The following is a 25,917-nucleotide window of genomic DNA, read 5'->3' as shown; positions in this document are numbered from 1 at the left end:
CTCAGAAAGATTCACAAGACTAAAACAGGGAATGCTTTGTGTAATAATCTTTTGGGTGAATTCTGAAAGAGCAAAATTATGGCAAAGAAAAGCAATAGCCACAATGATTTAGACTTGTTAGAAACTATGGAGCAATGGCAGTGTATAAAGGATAGACTCAAAAGGATCTTTATGTGAGAAATTAAGAAACTACAGTATTAATTACACTTCGAGATAGATCCGGTGCTATCTGAACACTCTATCCCAAGAGGTTTTTGAAAAGGAAGATTTTTTAAATCCTGTAGTTTAAGGATTCAAATGCAGAAAAATCAAAAGTTAAAAACCATGAAATGAGCTACTAAAACTATTTACCTCATATTGATTCTGTGAATTCTGTGTCCATTGATGGAAATCGTGACCTGATGAAAAGAAATTAGAAGCAGGATGTTGAGTTGAGGGACATAATTAAGGGGCGATAGAAAGCGTTTTCCTTGTGTACATCCTTCTTCTAAGCAGAATGACCCTTCTCTGAGAACCAAAAAGTATCTATAGGCAAGATTTTGTGACGCTGATGCCATTATGTAGACTCACTTCTAACAACCATTATGCCCTGAACAAACATTACTTTGATGAAAAAGTTTAACCCCCCCCCAAAAAAATAAAGGAGAAGGCTTTTTTTTTCTACCTGGGGGCTTAAAGTCATTCTATTTCCCGAAGTATCATATACACATATATCTGGTTTTTGCATTGAGGCTGTGAGATTTGAAGCTTGATGGGGTTGTAGGTCAATTAGTCCAATTCCTTTATTTTCACATGGGACATTCAGTCCCAAAGACGTCAAGTAACTTATCCAAGGACATACCCATATAGTAAGTGGAAGAGCCAAAACTCAAATCTGGGTCATCTGACCCTAAATCCAGCATTTTTTCAACTATACCATGTTGCTTCTTCATTAGTTTCTCAAAGTACGACTGATTAAGAAACAAACATCAATTCAGATGACTTGTATTTATTCTAAGAAATGAATCGTTCTTTCTTTTTCTTCTTCCTCTTCCTCCTTCCTTTTTAGAGGCTGGGTCTCCCTTTCTCACCCAGGCTGGAAGTACAGAGGCTACTCTTGAGTCCAATCCCACTACTAATCAGCACAAAATCTCTGACTTACTTCATTTCTTGTTTGAGCTGATTCATCCCTCCTTAAGCAATCTGGTAGCCTTTCACTTCTGGGGGTCTCACCATATAAATACTGAACTTGTTGTGGGCACCTAAATGGCCTAGCCCACTGCGGCTCAGAACTCTCAAGCTCAGGAGATCCACTAGCCTCAACTTCCCCAGTATCTGGGGTACCATTGTGCTTAACTCTATTTTCTCATGAAAAAATACAACAAAGGAAATTTCTCTTTTGTTTGCCAAATGTTACCCATGACAAGAAAAATATTTTAAATTGTCCAATTATGTTCTATTTTAAAATTTTATTTTTATTGATACCTTTAGTTTTTATATCATATTAATTTCTGAATAAACCCCCCTCATCTCAATTAGCAAGCCATCTCTTTTAACAGTTTTAAAAAGAGTAAACACCAGTCAGTAAAATCAACTAATATTGATAAATGTCTGACAGTATGTGCAATATTATACACCTTTAGTTCCCCATTTTTGTAATGATGAGAGGTAGGCACCTTTTCTTAATTCCTTCCCAACATAAGTCCAGTTATTCTCCAGTTTAAATTGATAAGCTATTATTTCCCTGACATGGTTTTTAGGCTTTGGTATATGCAAATACACATATATTCATCTCTTAATATGTACATGCGATATTGATACTAGTATATACTCTTTACCTTTTGCTGAATATATTGGAGATCTTCTTTGGGATTTATATTGGTCTTCAATGGGATTCCTAGTGGTCCTCTGTGGAGATAAAGAAGAGACTTTATTAAGCATTTTCTTTCCAGTGCAATAGCTACTACAAAATGAACAGGTCAATCCAATGACCCAAACCATTCCATTTTTACCTCACTGAGCCTGAATAGCAGAGACAACAATAATGCCACAGGGGATATGATGAAAATGGAGAGCATGCCATTCATTAACGAGACGACAGAGACATCTGGGAGACCAACTTCAGGAAAGTGCTTCAAAAAAATTACATAAGCCTATGAAAAGGTCATACTAATTTCAAAATATCAATAATTCTTACTGGAAAGACATGACTTACTTTGAAGCAGAATACATATATGAATGTACAGTATTTTGATTCTATAAAATTTCCCTTCACTTTGATTTCCCTTCTTGTCCCATTCTACTGAGATCCCCCCTTTACCCCCAGGAAATAAGAAGGTAGGTGTTTACTGGAAATTTATATGTATGTGTGTGTATAATATATATTTATGTATATATATTATGTATTTCTACACACATATATGGGGGGTTTTCCTATAGAAACTCTTAATTTTTTTTGAGTTCCACTTACAAATTACTGGCTAAGAAAAACTGAACAAGGCTTTTTAAAAAATTTCACATCCATGGCCCTTCATATTACATTACAGTTATACTGAAACAACCAAAGCCTTTCCTCCATGTAGTAGAGAACCAGATATCCAACAACTGTTTCAAAATCTTCAACATATGGAAACAGGATATTTCATAGACAGCTGCTGTTTTCGCATTCTTAAGTACATTTTCCAACCACCCCAAGGTCATGAGAAAGTTAGCAGTTTCGTAGTATGATGAGGGAGTACATATTTAAAGTGTTTTTCCTTTCATCAGAAGTCATTACGTGATTTCTCTCAGGACTCAACATATTTAGTCAAAGATAAGAACTTAATTTTAATCCTTCGTAATCATTTCAACGACATTAACTCAGTGCTTGCAAAGGTGTGTGTCACTACCTCTATAAATTCACTTGGTCCTTTCTGACCACTTTCCCTTACATGACTTTCTTAAGTCACATTTCTACTTTCCTGATATGAGGAAAGGAACACATCGGGTAAAAGCATGGACTTTAAGCTAGAAGGAACCTTTAGACGTCATCTAATTATAGGATCAAGGACCTAGAACTGGAAGAAACCACAGAGTACATCTAGTTTGTCTCCTTCATTTTGCGGGTGAGGAAACTAAGTTCCAATGAGGTTAAGTGACTTGGTCAAGGTCACATAGGTAGTAAGTACTCCAGGACTCACCAACGTCTTCTAATTTCAAACTCAGGATTCTGTCATCAATGTTGAGACTCAATTATTAAAGAAATCTATACCCTTTTTGGTCCATTTATCATTCTTTTCCAGTTTCATATGTGTATTTCATTCAAAATTTTTTTCAGACTCACTCCCTCACTTCTACCCACTTCTGCTTAGTATTTTGTGAGGGAATACTCTTGATATTCTTCCACCATCCTCCTCTGTACTATTTTTCAGATTCATTTGTAACCTAAACCGTGTTGCTCTTGCTTTCCATATCTTCTCACTTAGAAATAATTTTGTTCAATGAACCTCTGATTATTATTATTAAACAAGGTACAAAAGAAGAATATATGTTTGCCATTGTTATGAAGGATGTCCTCCTGCAGAGTCCAAACAGAAGAGGGACTCCTATAGACTGAGAGGTCTTCTAGGCTCTACTATCTATGGAAGACTGATTGCAGAATGCCCCTGAGCACTGCAAGGCCTCCTCAATAAGAATAAATTTTATTCAAAAGAGATCAACCTAACAACCCACATGAGGAAAGCTAAAGGAATCAAGAATGCCTATTGTCCAGATCATGACATACATTTACAAGGGCATATGGGCATACACATCTATTAAAGTACATATATAAAGTACAGGCATTACTTATGAATAATTTACCTAAACCCAAAATTGAACAAAAGGAAAAGAGTGATTTAACCCAATTTGGGAAATGAAGTGCTCTTTTAATGATTCCAAGCTCCTCACACACATGAAAACTGATCTTTTTTTTAAACACCAACAGACTTTCTTAGTCATGTGATAGCCATGTGATAGCAAAACATGGGACACCACAATCTCTAAAGACTCAAAATTGGGGTGGTCCAAAGGGCACAAATAGGTTATATAGCCTGTTACTAATAATGACTTGCATGTAGGAATATTAAAAATGATACCACCCAGGAAACATTTGATTACAAAATCACATACATTAGTCATAGACCAAGAATGAAGATGGATATACAATCCAAATAATAAACTGCTATCCATAAAACGTTAGAAGACCTAGAAGAAATATTTCTAATATATTAAATAGAGCCTCCATGGAGGATTCATTGGAAGATAGGGGTAAGAATTGGACAAGATAAGAAATACTTATTGTTGCAATCTGCACCAGTGGATGGAAAATCACATCAATGAGATCATGAATCTATTGAAGTATTGAAGTTATTGATAAATAACAATCAAGACTCTTCAGAGCTTATTGATCTTCTAAAATTTTTCTTTAAAAAAGATGCCAAAATATAGGTTTGATTCCAAGACCACTTTAAAGATAATATAATGTCACCTACCTCTTCTTGTTCCATGGTAATTAATGTAGCATTGATAGACATATAGCCTAATATCAAGAAAAGGCAAACTACGAGCCTCTCAGTATGAGTGAAGCAACTATAGGATGGACGGCTATATACTGATATCCACATGTGGAAATCTTCCAGATACTCAGTGAATTTGGAGTACAAAAGCTAAAATAAAGATAGGCAAGAGTACTCTTATGGATACAACATATAAACTGAAAATTTGTGAATATACTAAAATCTTTGTTGCTATGAGAAACACAGTAACTTACATATATTCAATGGTTTTACAAAGCAATAATTGATGAATGTTGTTTCTTATAATTTCTTATATAGTTCACTTCCTCAATCACTTCCCAATATACTGCATGGTTTACTATCAATACAATGAAGATCTACTAAGATATCTCCTCTGTTAATTCTACACTAGAAAAAGCAGAATAGGAATTGGAAATAATTTGAGGAGATAATGCAATAAATATGTTTCATCCATTCACTTAATAAGCACTTGTTAAGTGTTAGCTATGTGCTAAGCACTGGGGATACAAAAACAAAACCAAAAAAGTCTTTGGTCCCTGTTCCGAAGGCCTTTATGTTCAGTGCAGGGTAGGGGCAAGGGGTAGCAGGGGAGAGACATTCCATGTGGAAGCTATATTTAACAGAGAGAAGAGAATAGAAACAGGGAAAACAAGTAGGAATCTATTGCAATTGTCTTGGTGAGAGGTGATGAGGCCCTGAACTGAGGTGGTACATTTGGTAGGAGGCTGGATTCATGAAACTTGGCAACAGAGTGGATATAAGGGCAGCATAAGAGTGAAGACTTGAGGATTAGGAATCTGGGAGGCTGTAAGGATAGTAATGCCTTCAAAAGGAGTAAGGAAGTTAGGAAGAAGATGTGGAAATGGGGAACAATATGGTATCTTTTAGATCTATTGAGTATAAGATTTCTGTTATACTTTCAAGTGAAAATGTCTTCAGAAAACTAACCCAGTGTTCTTTCCACTATGCCATACTGCCTTTCTTCCCCAGTACAGTGGAATAGTCCACTGGGCTATGTTTGATAGGTTCATAAAAACATAATGTCAGATAACTCTGGAACTAATTCACTGCAACAACAGACAGTAGAACATAATGCTGTTCTACCTCATACGGGTTGGTGAAACCATGTCGTGATGATTTCAAATGATCACATCTTCATTGATCCAAAGAGAATATTCCTACCATTAGAAAATTAGAGAGATATTTATCTCTAACTTCTACAAGTATACCATAGATTTTAAAATGCAAAGAAAGTTGGAAGACACCTAATTTAACTACCTCCTCTACCCTTTTTATAGTTGAGGAAATTGAAAATGAGAGAGATTAAATAAATTACCCAAGCAGTCAAGATTTAAACCCAGGAGCTCTGAATCTAAATCCATGGCACTTTCCACTGTACCATGCAGTGGTATAGCCAAGAAAGACAGCATGGTGTGGATAGAGGATTGGCTTTGGAGACAGGAAGACCTGAGTTCAAATTTTACCTCAGAAATGTACTGGCTATGTGACCTTAGTTGGAATGAATATTGGATTTGCCATCATAAAATCTGGTTCAAATCTCAGCTGTACCACTTACTAGTTGTAACTTTGGATAGTTTAGCTGAATTCTCTGGACCTCAGTTTCATTATCTCTAAAATGAAAGACTTAGACTAGACGAACTCTAAGTTCAGTTCTAAATCTTATGTACCTCTTAGCGACTCCAGGTAACTCTCTGAGACTGAGTCACCAAATAAAGAGTTTTCCTAACAGATAAAATCACACTACTAGACCCCTCCCCCTCAAAAAAAACTTAGCTAAAAGAAATACTTTGAGAGATAAAATATTAACCCACAATCAAAGTCTGACTTCAATTTCGACTTACTTTCCTGAAACCAAGTCCATTTTTGAGAGGCATGAGCTCTCGATCAACTTTTCCTTCCCACTTGTTCACAGCTAACCAGCACTCAGCAGGAAAGAACCAACTTGCTCCAGTGATCAGATCTTTCACAATCACATGGCTGATGTACCAACTTGGAGAACATCCGCTGTTATCATGCCAGAGGTGGATTTTCCAAAGTGGGCCTAGATTATTTGGAATACTAATGATACATTTAAAAAAAGGATCAGTAATCCTATCTGGTCTTTTTATCTCTCTTTACACTGATCATCTATTTTTTTATGGTAAACATCTCATCAACTAGACTCTACTAATATAAAATTCTTGTTAATTTGGCCTGAATGGGACTGAACTTTATTCTCATCCTAGCTATAAAGGAAAGGCTTGCTTGTCAGCCTTTGTCATGATAGACAAAGAAGGAAGCAATTGCAGGATCTTTTTAGCTGAAGTGAATTTAGAGGAAGAGGAAGAGGAAGAGTAGGTTGATTATGAATGGTCAACCATAAAATCACACACACCGGAACAATGGAGAATGGCAAAAACAGAGAATTCTTTGTTGAGTTCAACACCAGAAAGACAGTGTTGTTTAGTTGAAAAAAGGTTGGACTAGGAGTTAGGAAAGTGATGAGTTCAAATCACTTACTAATTCTACAATGGTAGACAAAGTTTCCTCATCTGTAAAAGAAGTAATACCTACTCCACAGGGTTATTTTGAGAGAACTACCTTGTACATTTTAAAGTGTTAAACCTCTAATCTTTTTTTAAAGGCCTTTAATTTTGTCTTGTTTTTCCATCACAATCACTTCCCCTTAACTTCATCCCCTCACTTCCAATCACTGAACTGTTTTAGCCAAATAAATAAATGAATGAATGAATAAATAAATAAACAAAGCTACATAACACACTGACCCATATCTATGGCCCCCATCACTCTATTAATAGAAAATGTGTTTCTTTCTAAGCTTCTATAACCAAGATTGTTCATCAAAATGGATCAAAATTCTCCTCCTTATTTGTGTCATTTACTATTATGTAATTTAGTATTAGTAATTATGTAATATTACTATTTGTGTTATATATAGTCTTTGTGTACATTCTTCTATGGTTCTGCCTTTTTCACTTCCCAGCATCTCACACAAGTCTTACCATGTTACTCAGTTCTTATTACTCTAACATTCATCATTTTTTACTACAATATGATATTCTATTACAGTCATTACAATTGATTGACCCTCATTCATTTTGTTTCTACTTTTTACTACTACAAAGAGTGCTGCTATGAATGCTATATATGTTGTTACTGTTATTAGCTAATTTTATGTAGCATTTTAAGGTTCGCAAAGTGCTTTACACATATTTATTACCTCAACTGTTTTTCACAAACAACCTTGTGAAATAGTACTATCTCCATTTATGGATGAGGAAAGTGACCCTGTGAGAGATTAAATGACTTGCACAGGGCCTCCCAGACAATGAGTATCTGAGGCAGGACTCAAACTCAGGTAAACTTCACTCAAAATTCAGTTCTCTATCCAATATGCCAATGACTTTTTAAAAATTTTTATTCATTTTGAACTTAAATACAAAAAGACAAAAAAGAGAACATTTCCATGTACATAGCACAATATAAAAAGAGGATTCAATATAAAAGTGTGAATTTCCGTTTCATATTGTTTACTTTTTTCCTAAACTGTGTAATAAATACTACAATTCATTATCAAAGCTACCATGTGCTTCCATCTCAAAAAATTCGAATGATTTCCAGAATGGTTATACCAACTCACAGCACCACTAGGAATGTGTTTGTGAGCTTACTTCCCTTCCAAAACCAACCAATACTACTTTTCTAATCATCTTTGCCAATTTTATGGGTATGAGGTGAAAACTCAGCATAGTTTTCAGATCTGCAACTGCAAATCATTAATAAACGATTTGAAAAAAATATTTCATATGTTTGCTCATCATTTGTATTTCTTATTTTGAATAGTGTTGGGCTATATTCTTTGACTCTTCATCTGCTGTAGACAGATTTTACAGGGATATGCTAGCAAATTTTTAATAACTGCCAGTCTAGGGGAAAGGAAAGTTCACACAAGATCTTTAAGTTTAATCTGAATCATTCACATTTTCTCCATCACTTTAAGTCTAGAAAATCAACAAAATAATGCATCAAGCCCTGATTTGAAATCTTTCCTGATTTCCCAGGTGTAAATGCTCATGCTCAAAATTTAACAATCATCTCTCATGAGCTAGTACAAGTTGGCTCCAGCACATCCCTGGAGCAGAGACTTTCCTTTTGCACCCAGGATGCTGTTATGATCCTGGTTTTGACCCTGTTTTCATTTCACAGAGCATTTATCACTCCTTGCCCTTCAGCTCCATGTATCTTCATAGGTATGGATCTTGTCTGGAGTCGTATGTGATTCTTTCCCTATATGTGCACAGGAACTTCTCACTGTAATCCCTCTTCACCATCTGTATCAGTCTTCCCCTCAATCCTCAGCGCCAAACCAGAAAGGCATCAATCAGTGCCATGAAACCCCATCAGTAACGTAACTTGTTAAATTTCTATCCCAACCACCACTTTAGGTGGAGTCAAGGAGAATAATAATAGATTGCTAAGCAAATCAATAGCATAAAAACATTTGGGAAGGAGGGGAAGAATATGTAATCAACTTAGGAAAACAGGCTTTTAACAGTTTTGGGGAATTCAGTATACAAATAGATATTCTCCAAAGCAAATATGTAATAAATTTATATTTCTTTTAAAATATTTGCCATTTCAGATAGGATTTATCTGAATGAGCATGTCTGAATGAGTAAAATTTAGCTATATTTCAAAGTACCTTACAATAAAGGTGTGCCTGGAGTTCCTTTCAAACAGGGGCTTCTCTGGACAAAAAAGCTCTCTGGTCTCTGAAAATTCGTATTCTCCATAGAAAACAATGTGAACCTTCCCATGTAAAGAGATAGGAAAACAGAAATCCATTAAAAATGTGTACATGAGAATTAAGATCAGTTAAGTTAAAAAATATATTTTCATCTAAGTGCATTATAAGATCAATTTGTAAGTTCCATCCTTTTCTATATGTAACTATTAATCTTCCAGAGGACTACACCTTTAGTTTCAAGCATTATCCTAAATAACCTCCTGGATAGCACAGAAACATAGTGGCTGAATCTATAGTCAGTTAACAGTCAAAAATAGTTATTAAACACTTATTACATGCCTTCTTCTGTGCCAGGGTCATTCTTTCGCTGAGGACACAAAAGATAGAATCTTTGCCTTCAAGAAATTTATTGAAGTACTGGCCAGTATTTAGCAAATTAAGGTGAATTTGGTTTGCTCTTTATGCATTTACAGTATCTCTCCTTTTCCAGTATTTCTTAGGTAATTTAAATTTTAGTTTTCTGTTATATGTAAAATGGAATAAGGGCCCTTTCAATATCATCAATTCTTACGGCCTACTATAAAATGCATAAAGTATCCACCTAGAAAGGTATTTGGGTGGAGTCAATGGGGGAGAAGGTGTGGAAAATTACTTTTTTCCCCTAGTTTAATTCAACAAAATAATTGGCAAATGCAAAGAAAAATGACAATTATCATGTTAAACTATAGTAGTAGAGGTTGAGTAGGTAATAAAGGCATGAGGGACTTACTACCAAGTCACCCCACATATGTCTCTGAGGAAATTGCCTCCACAGGTATCCTGAATCATTTCCTAGATACCACAGAGACATAGAAAGCTGAATGTAGTCAGTTCAAAGGCAGCAGTTATCTATAAAGTACCTAGCACTGTGCTCTAAAAACCATTAGGCATTATAGCACATACAGAGGAAATAGGAAACAGTCTTTGTTTTCAAGGAGTTTAAAATCTAGTTTAGGAAACAAGATTGATATCCATGAAGGGCTCTCAGAGTAAAAGATCACTGTTTTTTAGTCTGGACTTGTGATTTCATGGCTAGAGGGAGTTTTCCCATGGAAAAAGTTCTTCCTCTGACAGAGAGTAGCCACTGTCAGTCTTACAGTCTTAGAGTACTGTAGCACTGAAGGGCTAAGTGATTTGCCCAAGTAACTGACATATAGCCAGCATGTATCAAAGGTAGGATATGAACCCAGGTCCTCTTGCCTGCAAGACCATCTCTCTATCTCCATACTGCTTCTAATAAACAATATCAGAAGATTGTGGTATATAATCAATAGAATGAGTGAGTTCTATAGTATAACCAGAAGAATTCAAATAAAGACAAAATCAGGAAAGATTCCATGGAGGAGGTGGTGTTGAGCCTTGAAGGGAATATGCCACAAGTCTCCAGCTGTATGTCTTTAAACTAAAGAACTCTGGTTATACTTTGCAAAAATGTGACTATACAGGGATCTGTCTGTAAAAGACCTTGGCATTTCGGTATAATGAGAATTTAATATTTAATTTGAGTCAATAATGTAATGTAACAATAATGTAATACAACAACCATGAAGGCTGATATCATTACAAGTTATGTTAAGTAGCATAAGGAGACCATGCTGTGCTCTAACTACCCTGGTCAGACTACATATAGAATACAGTGCTCATTGCTAGGCAACACATTTTAGTAAAGGCATTGATATACTGGAGAGTATCCAGAAGAGGCGAGAATGCTGTGTTCATTCCATATAAAAATCTGCTAAAGAATCTCTAGATGGAAACATATGAAGAAGAGAAGGCTTAGGGAGGAGGGGAAAGACAGCAAACATGATGGCTGCCTTCATTGGTTTGAATGGCTATACAACTCCTCTTTCCTGACTGTTTCACATTTTTCTGCCTTATATACTCTACAACATTGGTTTCAAAGTCAAATAGAAATGGGGGCCACTAAACTCAACATAAGCCCTGTGGGATCTGTATTGACTTAGAAAATAATATATTAAAATTGTGTTCTATTGTACTTTTATTCATTTTGTTTCATTTTTCCCAATTATATTTTAATCTGGTTTAGGGGGCACTCAGAAGTGTTGAAGCTATAATGCACCCTCCATGTTTGACACTTCTGCTCTACAGTACAGCCAAATTGGCCTACTTGAGAAAGGAATTAGACTGGTCTTACTTGGTCTCAGAGCACAGAATGGAGAGAAGTAACAAAGAAGCAAGTTAGGCTTGATGTAAGGAAAATCATCCTAACAATAAGAGCTAGCCAAAAGCAGAGTGGTAACTTTGAAAAGTAATGGGTTCCCCTTCACTTGAAGTCTTCAAGCAAAGACTGGATGACTATGTATTGAATGCGATTGAGAGCATACTTTTGTAGGTTTATGTAAGGCTAGATGGTCCTTAATTCAATAAGTGGGAATGGAGATTTTCAATTATTATATTGTAGGTGGGGAATCTCCAGCTTGAGGGGTCCCACAGGACTTCTGACCACTATCACCAATCCATTTATAGATGATAGCTTGGTCATAAAGCTATAGGACTGTAATGGATATAAGCTAATAATCATGCTGTCTTACTCATATGAACTAATGTCTCTAAATACAATTATATTCCTGAATCGTACCCCTTAAATGGTTCTCTGATTACCCGTGCAGTCAACTGTGCTGGGGCTCGAAAACCTGTGTCAATAATGACTACATAGACCTGCTTGTTTCTGGCCTGGGAGTTTTCCTGTAAGAAAATGTATCCATCCTTCTTTTGTTCATGTAGGTCTCTGCGTTTGCTTGCAATGGCCAGAAAAGCAAAAAGAAACATAAAAACCATAACAAGAATACTGGGGAGCAGGTTTTGTGGAATGCTGTTGAGAAAAGCAAAAAATAAAAATTGATTAGTGATTGAAGCCAACATTTTAATAGTAATGTTCATAGTGAAGCAGCATGCTCTAATAGTTACATAACTTAGAGAACATGGATTTTTACCCTTGGCTTCAAAAGTGATTAATGAGACTGCTAGCAAAACAGCATCTCATCTTTGTACCTCTGGGAGAGAAATCACTTACTACAAATATTGTACGCGATAAGATCATCACTTTGTTCATTGTATCATGTCTGCTTTTATCTACAAAGGCGTCATGGAAAGTCACAAAAAATTCTTTCACTAAAAAGTTGAGCCCAGAGCAAGTTCCCTGATATGAATAATATTGCAAATGGAAGACATTCAGCAAGAGATAATGTAGTGCTTTATGTGGTAAAATCTATATCTAACACATTTTTTTCTGGACATAGCATTTGGCATTTTAGGACCTGGTCAGTACATTAATTTATTTCACTTAGACAGAAAATTCAATTCAGGAAATCTTCATTAATCATTTAATATGTTGAAATAGATTATACAAAAATATTGATTAGTTATGGTATGCTGAACTAGTAAATTAAGAAATAAAGAAGTCATAGTTTATGGCTTCAAGGAGCTAGTGTTATAGTGGATGTGAGAGTATAAGATGTGTTCATGAGTAATTAAAACATAAAAAAGGAAAAAATGCATAAAATGAACATAAAGTGCTATAAACTTAGATAAGGGAGTGATTGCTACAGCTAAGATAATCATGGTGAAATTTGAGCTGAACCTTGACAGATTGAAAGGATTTCAAAGCTATAGAAGGCAGAAGAGGGAAAGGGAAGGATTCCACATATTTTAAAAAATAGTGTAAGCAAAATTATAGTGGTGGGAAAATTTTAAATATGCTCAGGGGGTGGCAAACAATCTAATTTCACTAAAACATAGCATATATGACACGAAACTGTGAAATAAGGCTGGGAAAAGGTAGGTTGGAACTAAATCATGAAGAGCTTGAATGCTAGGCTAAGAAATTAGGCCTTTAGTAGACGATGTGGAGATATTGAATATTTTTGAGAAGTAGAGTGGTATATCAGATTTGAACATTAAAAAGGCAAACCTGGCATTGGTATGTAGAAGAGCACAGAGACTGGCAATTGAGAAATAAGTAAAAATACTACAGTAGTAGAGGCAGTAAGAATCTGACTAGGATGGAGCCTTTAAGATTAGAAAGTAACAAGTTGAAAGGAAGGAAGATGTTGCGGAGGCAGAATTAACAGGAAATAGCAATTGATTGAATTTGTAGGACACGGGGCGGGGCAGTTAAAGACTTCAGGGTTAGAGGGGTGGATCATTAGAAGAATGGTGGTACCATTAACACTGGTAGTAAAGTTAAGGAGAGGACCTGGTTTTGAGGGAAAGATGAGTTCAGTTCAATATATGTTGAAAATAAGTCTGGAGCGCAAGAGAGATACCAGAGCTTTACATATAGACTCAGGAGGCATTTGCAGAGAGTTGACAGTTGAAATTGTGGGCAATGAAATTGCAAATAGAGAAGATGTGAAGATAGAAGAGAAGAAGGTTAAGGACAAAACACTGAGGATCACCAATCTTAAGGGATGAGAGAAGGAAGAAAAATTAACAAGGGAGAAAGAAAGAAATGACTGAAAGGATTCCTTGAAGGATGAAATATTGCTTCACTTAGTGAAGCTTGCTTACCTCTTTAGTAGAGATACATCATTCATTTCAAAGTCAGCATTTAGTTTTCTTCTTACAACAGTGAATGTTGTAAAATGATTGTAACTAGGAGAACAATATCAATTAGTATAAACCATCTAAAAGTAAAAATAGTTATTTTTTGACACAATGATAAAAATTTTATATCATTATAGCAGTTTTCTGAGCACATACTAGAATTTTAGTTTGAGATATCCATTAGAGAAGTGTGAAAGGGGAAAAACTTCTAATAATTATAGTTGCCTTATTTACCAAGTTGGAAGCATTCTATTGGAATCTTTAAAAACTGCATTTTTGAGTTATCTTTTAAATAGGCTATAAAGTTTAAGATAAGTGTTGCTGTTTTCCATTTTGTCACTAAGCGTGGTATTAGTTGCATTTTTAAAATTATAGTGAGCTATATATAATTTTTTAGACTTTAGTATCCAAAATGATGTTTGATTTGCTCTGGACAAATATAGCATCAAAAAGATAATTACAAAAATGAAGTTTCATAAAGAACTGGCTTATCATAAGGGCCTAAAGTAAAATTTATGACTGGAACAAGAGGTGGGGGTGGTAGTGCAGGGAGAATACATGATAACTGTTGAATTAGAGAAACTGTTGAATTGGGGAAATACTACACCAGGAAATTTGAAATGTAAAAAGAGTCAGAGGAAGTGTTCTTGTTCCTAGAATAGCTGTTCTTAGGGTAATCTGTGAATGATTATGAACAATAGTCACATTTGATAAGAAAGCATGGCTAGGATAATTATCTATACCAAAAGAGGGAAAACTCATATCAATAAAGTCCTGAATCCAGTGAAAGATTGAAGTATTAATGGCATATCTAAAGGGGAAGGTCCATATCTAACTTAAAATAGATATAATTACTAATCCACTGGGACAGCTAGGTAGAGCAATGGATAGAGTGCCAGGCCTGAAGTCAGGAAGAATCATCTTCCTGAGTCCAAATCTAGCTTCAGACACTTACTAGCTGCGTGACCTTGTGCAGGTCACTTAACCCTGTTAACCCTGTTTGTCTCAGTTCCTCATCTGTAAAAAAAAAAAAAAAAAATGAACTGGAGAAGGAAATGGAAAACTACTCCAGCATTTTTGCCAAGAAAACCTCAAATGAGGTCATGAAGAGTCAGGCACAACTGAATAATAACAACAAAAACTAGTCCATTGTTTGTGTTCACAAACAGCAAAATAAATAATAAAACAATTGTCTTCAGTAATAGAAAATGCTAGTTTTGAAGCTACACAAGCATGATATGAAAAAAAACAACAACACTAAATGATGTGACAAAAAGATCACCAAGATCACCAAGTTTTTACATATCGGTGGTACTGTTTGTTCTTTTCATTGATGATTTTCAAAGCTTAATACTGAAAATTTATATAACAAGTGCTTACTGAGAACTCACTATACATATGACACATTATAATCTGTAACCCAGAGTTGTAGGGAGGAGGGATGTATTCATTTAGAAAAGGTAGTTAAGGGGGCAGCTAGGTGGCGCAGTGGATAGAACACCAGCCCCGAAGTCAGGAGGACCTGAGTTCAAATCCAGCCTCAGACCAAACACCTGACACTTACTAGCTGTGACCCTGGGCAAGTCACTTAACCCCAATTGCCTCAAAAAAAAAAAAAAAGAAAGAAAAAAAAAGAAAGAAAGAAAAGGTACTTAAGAAACCCAGGATCCTTTCCCAAAATGGTGCTAATACCTGCAGTTAACTGTTTGTGGAGTAGTTCCCTGCTGTGGATAAGAAATCTCTGATATCCATCCTCTGTTCTCATCCCAAAACAGGCATCGGATCCAGTGAAAACTGACAGTATAGTTCACAGTGTTAGCTAAGTATTTGTTTGTAGGCTTTTTGTCATGATCAGCATCCAACAAGGATAAATAACCAGATGCTGCATCTGAAATGAAAAAAAAATACAATAAATGCTCAAAAAGAAATAACAATTCCCTTAAAAAAATCAAATAAGACATAGTAAAACCCATGAGACACAATAGACTAGAAATTACTGTAGCATTCAGTTATAAGTGATTCTTCTTATACCCAAGGTTGATAGGATGATAGATTTATAGCCAGAAAAGACCAGAGACATTGGTCAGTCCAAGCCTCTTGTTTTGGAGTTGAAGAAACTAGAGCCCAGACAGAGGGTGGCAAGCAGATTAGGCCACATGAAAGCAGAGTGGTTATTTGAACCCATATACTCTGACTTTAAACGTAGGGTTTCTTTCCACAAACATCAGAGGCTTATTGTACGTAAATACATCTGTGTATATAATATTTAAAAATACATACTTAATATATTTAAATATATGTATATGTGTAATATTTTATGTACCAACAAAAGCCTCACATACACATATTCACTCAGAAGGGTTTGCAATTATATAAGATTCAGGGAATCCATAATTTTACACATAACAATCTCAGACTTTCTTGGTTCCTAGGTCCAGATGATTGTAACTAAAACTTCTATCCAAAGCTCTTTGTCTTTGATGTGGTATTTTTCTCAATATAATTGTCTAATTTGTAAGTGATAAAATCAGAAAGGAAATCACTCTATTATACGCATTATTTTAAATAGCATAAATCATAATTGATGCTACTGAGATCTTAACTTAAGCTGAACAAATAGAAAAGGCTCCATCTTTTAGGGAAACACTACTTTTTTTTTTAATTGGGTATCCCTCTCTTGCCTACTGGAAGTGCAGGGGTTCTTCTCATATCCAATCTCATCATTGATCAGCATGGGAGCTTCCACCTGCTCCGATTCCAAGCCTAGGCTAGTGTAGCAGCCTGGTGGCCACCCAGTTTCCAAAGTCTCATTATACTGGGGCTGACACTCAGTCACCAGAGTCCACTTCAAAAATCCCAAGCCCAAAAGATCATCCAGCCTTGTCCTTCCTGATAGACGGCATTACAAGTGTCTACTCCTACTCCTTGAAGGAAGCCCTCTTAGGCTACACTTATACAAGATGAGCAGACTGAATTGGACCCAAAGTTCTGTTCAGTTTCAAAAGGAAATAAAAATTTTAGCAGCCTAAAAAGGCTACCAATTGCAACCTTCAAATTTACGTAGAAGTCAAATACAACATGGTATCACTGAATGAAAAAACCTTGAGAACAGCAATCCCATGAACATATTTCATATTCTAGAATTTCAGATTGGGGTTTCTATGTGAATTGGTAACAATAACTATATAAACAAACTAGCATTTATATAGTGCATTAGGGTTTACAACACACTTTACAAATATGATCTTATTTATCTTCACAGAAACCCTGGCAACTAGAATCTGCTATTATTCTTATTTTGCAGATCAGAAAACTGAGGCAGACAGAGTTTAAGTGACTTGTCAAAGGTTATACAGGTGTCTGAGGCTGGATTTGAACTCAGGTCTTCCTGACTCTAAGAGTAGTATTCTATTCAGTGTGCCACTTCCCTGTTCCTACTGGAACACTGGAAATAAAGTAAAAATCTATTCTGCAGTGCATCACTCTACTATCTAGTTGCATTTTACATGTGCAATCAAATCCCAAAATTCTAGGTAATAACAAAGTTTCCTTTATTAGGTGGCAGTTTGGACTAAATGCCTTCCAAGGTTCCATCTAGCCCTGAAAGTCCATAAAATCAAGTCAGAAAAAAAATTATTAAATGAATTTAATTAACTAATTTATTTATTTATCTAATACTTATTTAGTACATACCTATTATGTACAATACTCAATGGAAGATACAAAATGAGTATAAGACAGGAGCCCCTCCCTTTATGGTCTAGCCAAAGATGCCTCTTAAGTTATCTGGGTGTACATATTCAAAGAATACAGAAGCACAGAGTCCCAAAGTTGGAAGGAACCTCAGAGGTTCTCTGTCTATTTTAAATTGTGCCTGAATAACAATCCCTTGTATCAGGATGAAAGAATACTAGACAAAATGATACAAGACAGTATAAGTTTAATTGCCAACATAGCTGGCATAATGGATCCTGTACTGGGTCTGCAGTAAGGAAAACCTGAGTTCAAATCCAGTCTGAGGCACTTACTTGTTGTGTGACCCTGGGCAAGTCATTTAACCTCTATTTACCTCAGTTTCTTCAACTATAAATGGTGATAGTAAAAAGCACCTAGCTCACAGGATTGTGAGGTAAAGTGCTTAGCACAGTGCCTGGTATGTAACAGGTACCATAGAAATGTTTATTCCCTTCCCTTCCTTTCCTTTCCATTCCCTTTCCTTCCTTTTTCCTTCCAACATGTTTGGAGATAGCGAAACAAGCCCTATGCTGGAAATAAGGCCACCTGAATTCTACTCCTGTCTTGGACAAGTCCTAACTTCACTAGGCTTCAATTTCCCCATAAGTTAAAGTATTTGGACTAGGTGATTTATAAGATTCTTTCTAGTTCTGTCATCATATATTAATTAATTATCTTCTATGAGTAGTATTGTCCAGCAGTTTTGAAATTTTTTTTAATAGCTTACACCATCAGTAAAATATCTTGAGCACATAGTACTAATATGTGTATATTTCTTTATTCATAAAGTATAACTGCACACATTGCAAAACTTCCACAAAAATAAAAATTACAGAGGATGAGATAATGAAACAATATTTTGATACTTGGTTTTAATTGCTTATAAAAGCTGAAAAAGATAACTCACAAAGATATGTAGGTCCAAATGGTAGAAGTACATCATTGACTGTTTATGAATAGAAGATACTAATTTTTCATTTCCATCCGAAAATTATGCAAAGGTTTTTGCTGAAATTAGGCTAGTAAACATCCTTCTTCCTTGATTTTAATCACTTGTTCTTGCAAACTAATTGAAAGGTATTTCATGTTTTAATTTCTATCAAATGGATTCAAAACTCACAGAGTCTTCATTTCAAAGATTTTTACACAGGTTAAAAAATTCTGTTTCCAACTTTTCCAAATATGAAAATATTCAAGTTTTTATAGGTGTCACATTAACATATTGTTTTTTGTTTGTTTGTTTGTTTGCTTTTAGGCAATTGGGGTTAAGTGACTTGCCCTAGGTCACACAGCTAGTAAGTGTCAAGTGTCTGGTCTGAGGCCAGATTTGAACTCAGGTCCTCCTGACTTCAGGGCCAGTGCTCTATCCACTTAGCTACCTAGTTGCCCCAACATATTGTTTTAAGAACACAAAGAAGAAGGAATAAATATCCAGGAGGAGAAAATGGCTAACAGTGTCAAATGCTAAGAAAAGGTCAAGAAGTGGGAAGACTGAGAAAAGATCCTTCTGGCAGATCTGGCACTTAAGAAATCTTTGCTACTTTGAAGAAAGCAATTTGAGTTGAGTAAGGAGTCAAGGTTAAGGAGAAGCTGAGGACCTAGGAGACTAGGAAGATGGTGATGCCCCTTATGAAGTCAAATCAAGTCAACACGAATTTATTAATCATCTATTATGTGCCAGGTACTGTACTAAAAGCTGGAGGGTTTTTTTTGTTTGTTTGTTTAAGAAAAAACAATATAATCTCTCAAGAAACTCATAGTGTAATGGAAACAAAAAGTTCTAAGTCTAGATGTGTGGCTTTGGGGAAAAGATAGTTTAATGAGATCTACCGTACAACCCAGCCATGCCTACTAATTATTTCTCACAGAGAAAATGAAAACATTGTATAGAAGGGGTAGTCTTAGTCACATGCCACTACTCTGAAGCGGAGAACTGGCTCATTGAAGGGTGCTTCTAGCAGCCAATAACCTGGGAGGCGTGTGAGGATGCTAGGGTGGAGGGATACTTTTGCCTGCTAAACTCCAGTGTGTGTCTGGGTCTAGATTATGTTATAACTACCCTGAGGAGTCAAAGTTATCCATGAGAAGTCAGTATAAGGAGGGGGTGGATAGAGTCTTGAACTCTAATTGAATGAAGGCGTGGTTTTGTTGTATTGGAAATGAGCTTACATGTGGGGAAGATGAGAAGTGACTGACCCATCTTCCCACTACTCTCCAACTCATTTATTACACAACTCTTGGGTGAGGCCATGGTGCCCACTTCGGAGACCAATGGTATAAATAATAGTAGTTGCAGGATTTGCAGAGAAGTGGGAAGCGTCAAATGGAAGAAATGGGGCTTGAGCTAGATCATAAAGGATGAGTAGGATTTGGATAGGCATAGAGGAAATGCATGGACTTTCAAGTTAGGGAGCACAGCCTAGGGGAGAGCAGCATGGGCATTTTCAGGGGAGCAATAAAGTGACCAGATTGGATAGAACAGGTGACAGGAGATATGGAAAAGTAAATCTGGAACATGGCTGGCAACTGAACTGTATACTCCAAGCAATGGGGAGTCATTGAACATTTTCAACAAAGGAGTGACATGATGAGAGCAGTGTTTTAGGATGATTAATTTGTCAGTAGTGTGCAGGATGAACTGGAAGGGGAGAACCTGCAGATAGGAAGACCATTTAAGAGGCAACTACAATCAATCATTCATTCAAGTATTTGTTGAGTGTCCAGCATGTATTCTGTATTCTATCACTTGGACAGCCTATAAATCATCCTTATGTGCTAATATCCACGCTATCCTGGGATTCTACTCTATCATATTATAATTTTTACAACTCTACTCAATTTAAAATAAAATACACATTTATTCCATTAAAGACAACTCCTTGCAGGTTTTTTACATTAATGCTCTCTGAGGAACAGTCAACACATTAGTCTAGGAGTGACACTTCCCATGCTATATAAATGAGACTAAAATTCTAAATCATAAGTACCTTTCACTGACCTTTCAGGGAAACAGCAGGTATATAAATCTGAACAACTTGTTCATCCCAGGAGCGAATCTGTTTCACGTTAAAAGTAGACAGAGTAGGTTTTTCAGAGAACCTAGGAAAAAATGACAAAGCAATGGTGATTCTACTCCCACTAAGTTACCTTTCCTGTTGTTATATTTCATTAGAAGCTATTTTACTGCAAGAAAGTCTGAATGGAAAGAAAGCATTGCTATGACCCTGATAGGAACATTTTGGATTTTTAACACACATCTGCCTTTTGCTGACCAAATTATCCATACTACTATTTTTTAAAAAATCTAGATAATAAGGGAATAGATCCTACCAAGAAGAGGCAGCTGAGTAGTTTAGTGAGCAACGCTGGACTTGGGCATTGGAAAGACTTGAGTTCAAGCTCTGCCTCAAGCACTAGTTGTATGACCCTGGGTAAGTCACTTAAGATTTCTCAACCTCAGTTTTCTCATCCATAAAATGGAGATAATAAAATCTACCTCATATGGATGTTGAGAGGATCAAATGAGAAAACATTTTAATGTGCTTTGCAAATGTTAAAGAGCTATATAAATGCCAGCTATTATTAGAAATTACCTGCATTGTAAATCTGAGACCCACCTGACAAGCAGCATTATGGGGAAAGTTCTTACGTTGGTTTTAGAAAATTCCACTACTATCTGTAGGGATTCCTGGGAGGCCTCGGGAAGCCCAGAGAAATAATGGAAGTTCACTTTGTCACGATGTAATGAAAATATTGTGTTATTTTGCCCACTATCCTGTCAACACAAAAAGAAATAAATATCCAACTAATTGTTTTCTTTGAAAGTACAAATGGTTCTTTAAACAAAAGTAATATACTGCAACCAGAAAGGAAGGTAGATGGTTCAGAACAGCTCTCCTTACCTGAGCGCTGATCTTCTTGAACACTACTCTCACTGGACTCTCCAGTCTTTGTATGTTTATCTTCTTTTTACTAGTGCAGTTGTAGAGGCTCAGGGAAACCACAGCCCTATCAATCTTTGAAAACAACATATTCCATCTTAATTGCAAAATATAAAACCTTAGTTAACTCTTCTAAAAAGTAAATGTTTAGTTAGGTAGTAAAGTATTTATTAAATAATTTTTGTGACAGGCACTATGCTAAACAATGGGGATACAACTACAAAAAAAAAAAATGAGATGGTCTCTACCTTCAAGGAGCTTATAGTCTAATGAAGGAAAACAACATATAAAACAGAGTTGGAAAACAGGGGTACTGGGAGTAAGGTATAAAAGTACAGAGAATCAGAACCATAGCCAGATTAGAAGTGAACACAACCCTTCCTCAAATGGAGGTTCTTGGCAGGAACTCACCAATCACAGCAGTTTTTCTTACTATGTCTTTTACTATTGATACATAGTCATTGGATTCCATTCCCATAGGTGATCAATCATAAATAGGGTCTTAGGACATGAAGTGTCAACTATCATGCTGTACCTGAACAGGAACTCTCTCCTCCAAGTATGGATATTCCTTGAAGTATATTAGTTGACTGATGTGGCACTGGCTGTGCGATCCCATTCTATCAGAGATGTGCTCATCTAGGGCATCTGGTAAGTGGACCTCAACAGAGCCAACATGTTCAACACTGTTGTGAAATGTGTAATGTAAACTGGTCTGGAATTCCAATTGTCCAGTGCTAATATTAAATTGAGGTTCCTTACTTGAAGAGACATAGTTCTGAAACAAAGCACAAAAGCATGTCAAGAAGCTTTAAATCAGGGGGCAGCTGGGTGGCACAGTGAATGGAGCACTAGCCCTGGAGTCAGGAGGACCTGAGTTCAAATGCAGCTTCAGATACTTGACACTTATTAGCTGTGTGACCCTGGTCTAGTCACTTAACTCCACTGCCTGCCCCCCACAAAAAAAAAGTTTTAAATCATCATCTGTAAGAAGTCCTGCATCTCTAAAGAATGTAGAACTATAGAACTCTCATGACCCTGAGACAGTGCAGAGGACCTTTAGAAAGTCACAGGACTCTGCTCCCCAAAAGGCATTTTTCTTACAAATTTGTGAAAATGCAATTTGAAATATAATTAGAATTAAATACAACACAAATAAGGAGAGATAACTAAAAAAGACTATAGAAATTATTCTCACCCTTACCCCACCATCAGATTTTTATTTAAGCAAATTACATTTACCCATGGGGAAGGAAGAGAGAGGGGGTAAGTGAGGAAAGAGAGAGATGATGGAGGGGGAGAGTACGAGAGAGAGGGGGAAGTAAGTAGGAGGAAGAAAGTCAAGAGGGAGGGAGAGAAAAAGAGGGGAATGAAGGGGAATGGTAGGGTAAAAAGGGAGGGGAATTTAGTGAAGGGGGAAGGAGAAGGGAAGAGAGAAAGGGAAGAAAGGGAGAAGTAAGGAGGAAGAAAGGGGAAGGAGGAAGGGGAAAAGAGAGCAAGAGAGGAGGGATAAGAAAGAGAAGGGAGAGGTCAAAAGGGAAGAGAAAGGGGGTAGAAGAAGGGAAGGGAAGGGAAGAAAGGGAAAGAAAAGGAGGAGAAAAGAGGGAAGGGGACAAAGAAGGTGGAGAAGGGGACTGGGAAAGGGAGATGCGCAGTTTAGTTACAACAAAAATAATTGTAGAAACCTATCTACTGAATTAGGAGACAGAGGAGGAAAAAAGCTAAATGGTTGATGGACTCATATTTGTTTGGTTTCCTTGCCATGTGATGAGCATCAAATCTTAATGTCTTAGTTTGTTCCATAAGAGAGTGATCCACCATGACTATTATCAACAAGTAATTTAGACTGATACTTTTACTCTCAACCTAATATTTCATTTACTAAATGACAATATCTGTTCTCATTAAGGCTCTTAGAACTCCAAAAGAGCATTAACTAAAAATAGCGATTAGCTTTGGGAAGAAAAGTGTGACCACAAATATATATATATATTTTTTTTTATTTTTTGCCAGATTGAAGTAGAGGCAAAAACAGGAATTTTTTTTCCTGGAGGAAAATATGGAAAGAATGGGGGGGTGGGGCGGAGAATGGATAGGAGACTTCAGGGAAGGACCTCAAGGCCACTAAGACGAAAGAGCTCAGCTTGAGTGAATGAAGGGTCTTAGGATCCCACCTCCAGAACACAGTGGCCTTCAGCTTCACTATGTCATAGACAATTTCTGTATGAGTCATTTCCATTCAAGTACACTCAGGTAAGGAGAAGGGTGATCTGTCCTTTAGAAAGTATGGTCTGTTTCTTTTCAGTGGAGCAAGTGACTCCAATCTTTCAACCACAGGAGGACAGGATATGTAGATGTGGAGGTTGGTAAGTGGTAAGGTCTCTTTTAGCTTTCGGAAAAGTATAATAGGTATGGTAGTGGGCCACCAGGGCTCAATGCTGCTATTACGACTGGTAGCCTGTGTCAGGAAGCAGAGATTATCATGCTAAAGATATAGGGATCATGACATAGGGCCAGCAGAGGAGCATGAGTCTTGGGGACAGAAAGCCAAAGGACCACTGAGGAAGAAATATGTCCCTTTAAATTTCAGCACTTTGGGAAAAGCTCCATTTACCCTCAACCTAGTTACAACCCTGGACTCAAATGACTTCATTAAGTTGTGTGAACATCTAATGAATACAGCAGCTATCTTTTTTTATCATTTTTTTCTTTAAATTTTTTTTCTATATTTTCTTTTTTTATGGTAATTTTTATCTATTTTTTTGTTTTCAACATTTACTTCCACAAGATTTTAAGTTCCAAATTTTCACCCCATCTCACCCCTCCCCCCACCCCAAGATGGCATGCATTCTAAATACCCCTTCCCCTAGTCTGCCTTCCCTTCTATCCCTCCCCTCCTTCTCTTATGCTGTTCCCCTTCAATTTTCCTGTAGGGCAGGATGGATTTCTGTACCCTATTTCCTGTATTTCTTATTTCCCTGTTGCATGTAAAAACATTTTTTTTAAACATGTGTTTTTAAAACTTTGGGTTCCAAATTTTCTCCCTTCCTCCCTCCCCACACACCCTCATTGATAAGGCAAGCAACTAAATATAGGTTATATATGTGCAGTTATGCAAAACACTTCCATAGTAGACACACTGTGAAAAACTAACTCTATTAAAAAAAAAACTAACTCTATTTCCCTTAACCCTATCCCACCCACCCATTTATTCTATTAATTTTGACCCTGTCCCTCCTCAGAAGTATTTGCTTCTGATTACCCCCTTTCCCAATCTGCCCTCCTCTCTATCATTCCCCTACTCTCTTGTCCCCTTCCCCCCCTATTTTCCTGTAGGGTAAGACAGATTTCTACACCCAATTGAGTGTGTATGTTATTCCCTCCTTAAGTCAAACCCTATGAAAATAAGATTCACTCATTCCCTCTCACCTTCCCCCATTTCCCCTCCAATGTAAGAGCCTTTTCTTTTCTGTTTGGTTTTTTTTTTTGTGGGATAATTTACCCCATTCTACCTCTCCCTTTCTCCTTCTCCTAGTATATTCCTCTCTCACCCCTTAATTTTATTCTCCAGATATGACCCCTTCATTTTCAACTCACCCTGTGCCTTCTATCTATCTATCTATCTATCTATATCTATATATACGTAAATGTTTTCCCCTCCAACTACCCTAACACTGACAAAGGTCTCATGAGTTACAAATATCATCTTTCCATGCAGGAATATAAACAGTTCAACCTTAATAAGTCTCTTATGGTTTCTCTTTCCTGTTTACCTCTTCATGTTCCACTCGAGTCTTGTATTTGAAAATCAAATTTTCTATTCAACTCTGGTCTTTTCTTCAAGAATGCTTGAAAGTCCTCTATTTTACTGAATGACCATTTTTTCCCCTGCAGGATTATACTCAGTTTTGCTGGGTAGGTGATTCTTGGTTGTAATCTTATCTCCTTTGCTCTCCGGAATATTATATTCCATGCCCTGCGGTCCCTTAATGTAGAAGCAGCTAAATCTTGTGTTATCCTGATTGTGTTTCCACAATACTTGAATTGTTTCTTTCTGGCTGCTTGCAATATTTTCTCCTTGACCTGGGAATTCTGGAATTTGGCTACAATATTCCTAGGAGTTTTCCTTTGGGGATCTCTTTCAGGAGGAGATCGGTAGATTCTTTCAATTTCTATTTCACCCTCTGGTTCTAAAATATCAGGACAGTTTTCCTTGACAATTTCTTGAAAGATGATGTCTAGGCTTTTTTTTTGATCATGGCTTTCAGATAGTCCAATAATTTTTAAATTCTCTCTCCTGGATCTATTTTCCAGGTCAGTTGTTTTTCCAATG

At 36.5% G+C, this 25,917-nt stretch overlaps 1 protein-coding gene across 1 annotated transcript in view; it reads right to left on the bottom strand.

The window, feature by feature from the left end:
- PKD1L1 (polycystin 1 like 1, transient receptor potential channel interacting) overlaps positions 1-25,917 on the bottom strand; it is a 172,095-nt gene that overhangs the window by 54,894 nt on the left and 91,284 nt on the right. The window contains exons 28-40 of the mRNA XM_027837267.1: positions 22,120-22,362; positions 21,546-21,659; positions 21,261-21,418; positions 20,642-20,742; positions 15,601-15,796; positions 13,873-13,956; positions 11,965-12,175; positions 9,259-9,365; positions 6,398-6,614; positions 4,491-4,664; positions 1,992-2,111; positions 1,818-1,887; positions 352-398 (exon numbers count right to left, since the gene is read on the bottom strand). Of these exons, the coding sequence (XP_027693068.1) occupies positions 352-398; positions 1,818-1,887; positions 1,992-2,111; positions 4,491-4,664; positions 6,398-6,614; positions 9,259-9,365; positions 11,965-12,175; positions 13,873-13,956; positions 15,601-15,796; positions 20,642-20,742; positions 21,261-21,418; positions 21,546-21,659; positions 22,120-22,362 (1,842 nt within the window). The remainder of the gene's footprint in view (positions 1-351; positions 399-1,817; positions 1,888-1,991; positions 2,112-4,490; positions 4,665-6,397; positions 6,615-9,258; positions 9,366-11,964; positions 12,176-13,872; positions 13,957-15,600; positions 15,797-20,641; positions 20,743-21,260; positions 21,419-21,545; positions 21,660-22,119; positions 22,363-25,917) is intronic.

Source organism: Vombatus ursinus, unplaced genomic scaffold, assembly GCF_900497805.2.
Source record: "Vombatus ursinus unplaced genomic scaffold, bare-nosed wombat genome assembly UNPS02014820.1, whole genome shotgun sequence".
Classification (NCBI taxonomy): Eukaryota; Metazoa; Chordata; class Mammalia; order Diprotodontia; family Vombatidae; genus Vombatus; species Vombatus ursinus.
This window is presented reverse-complemented; position numbering and strand designations above follow the sequence as displayed.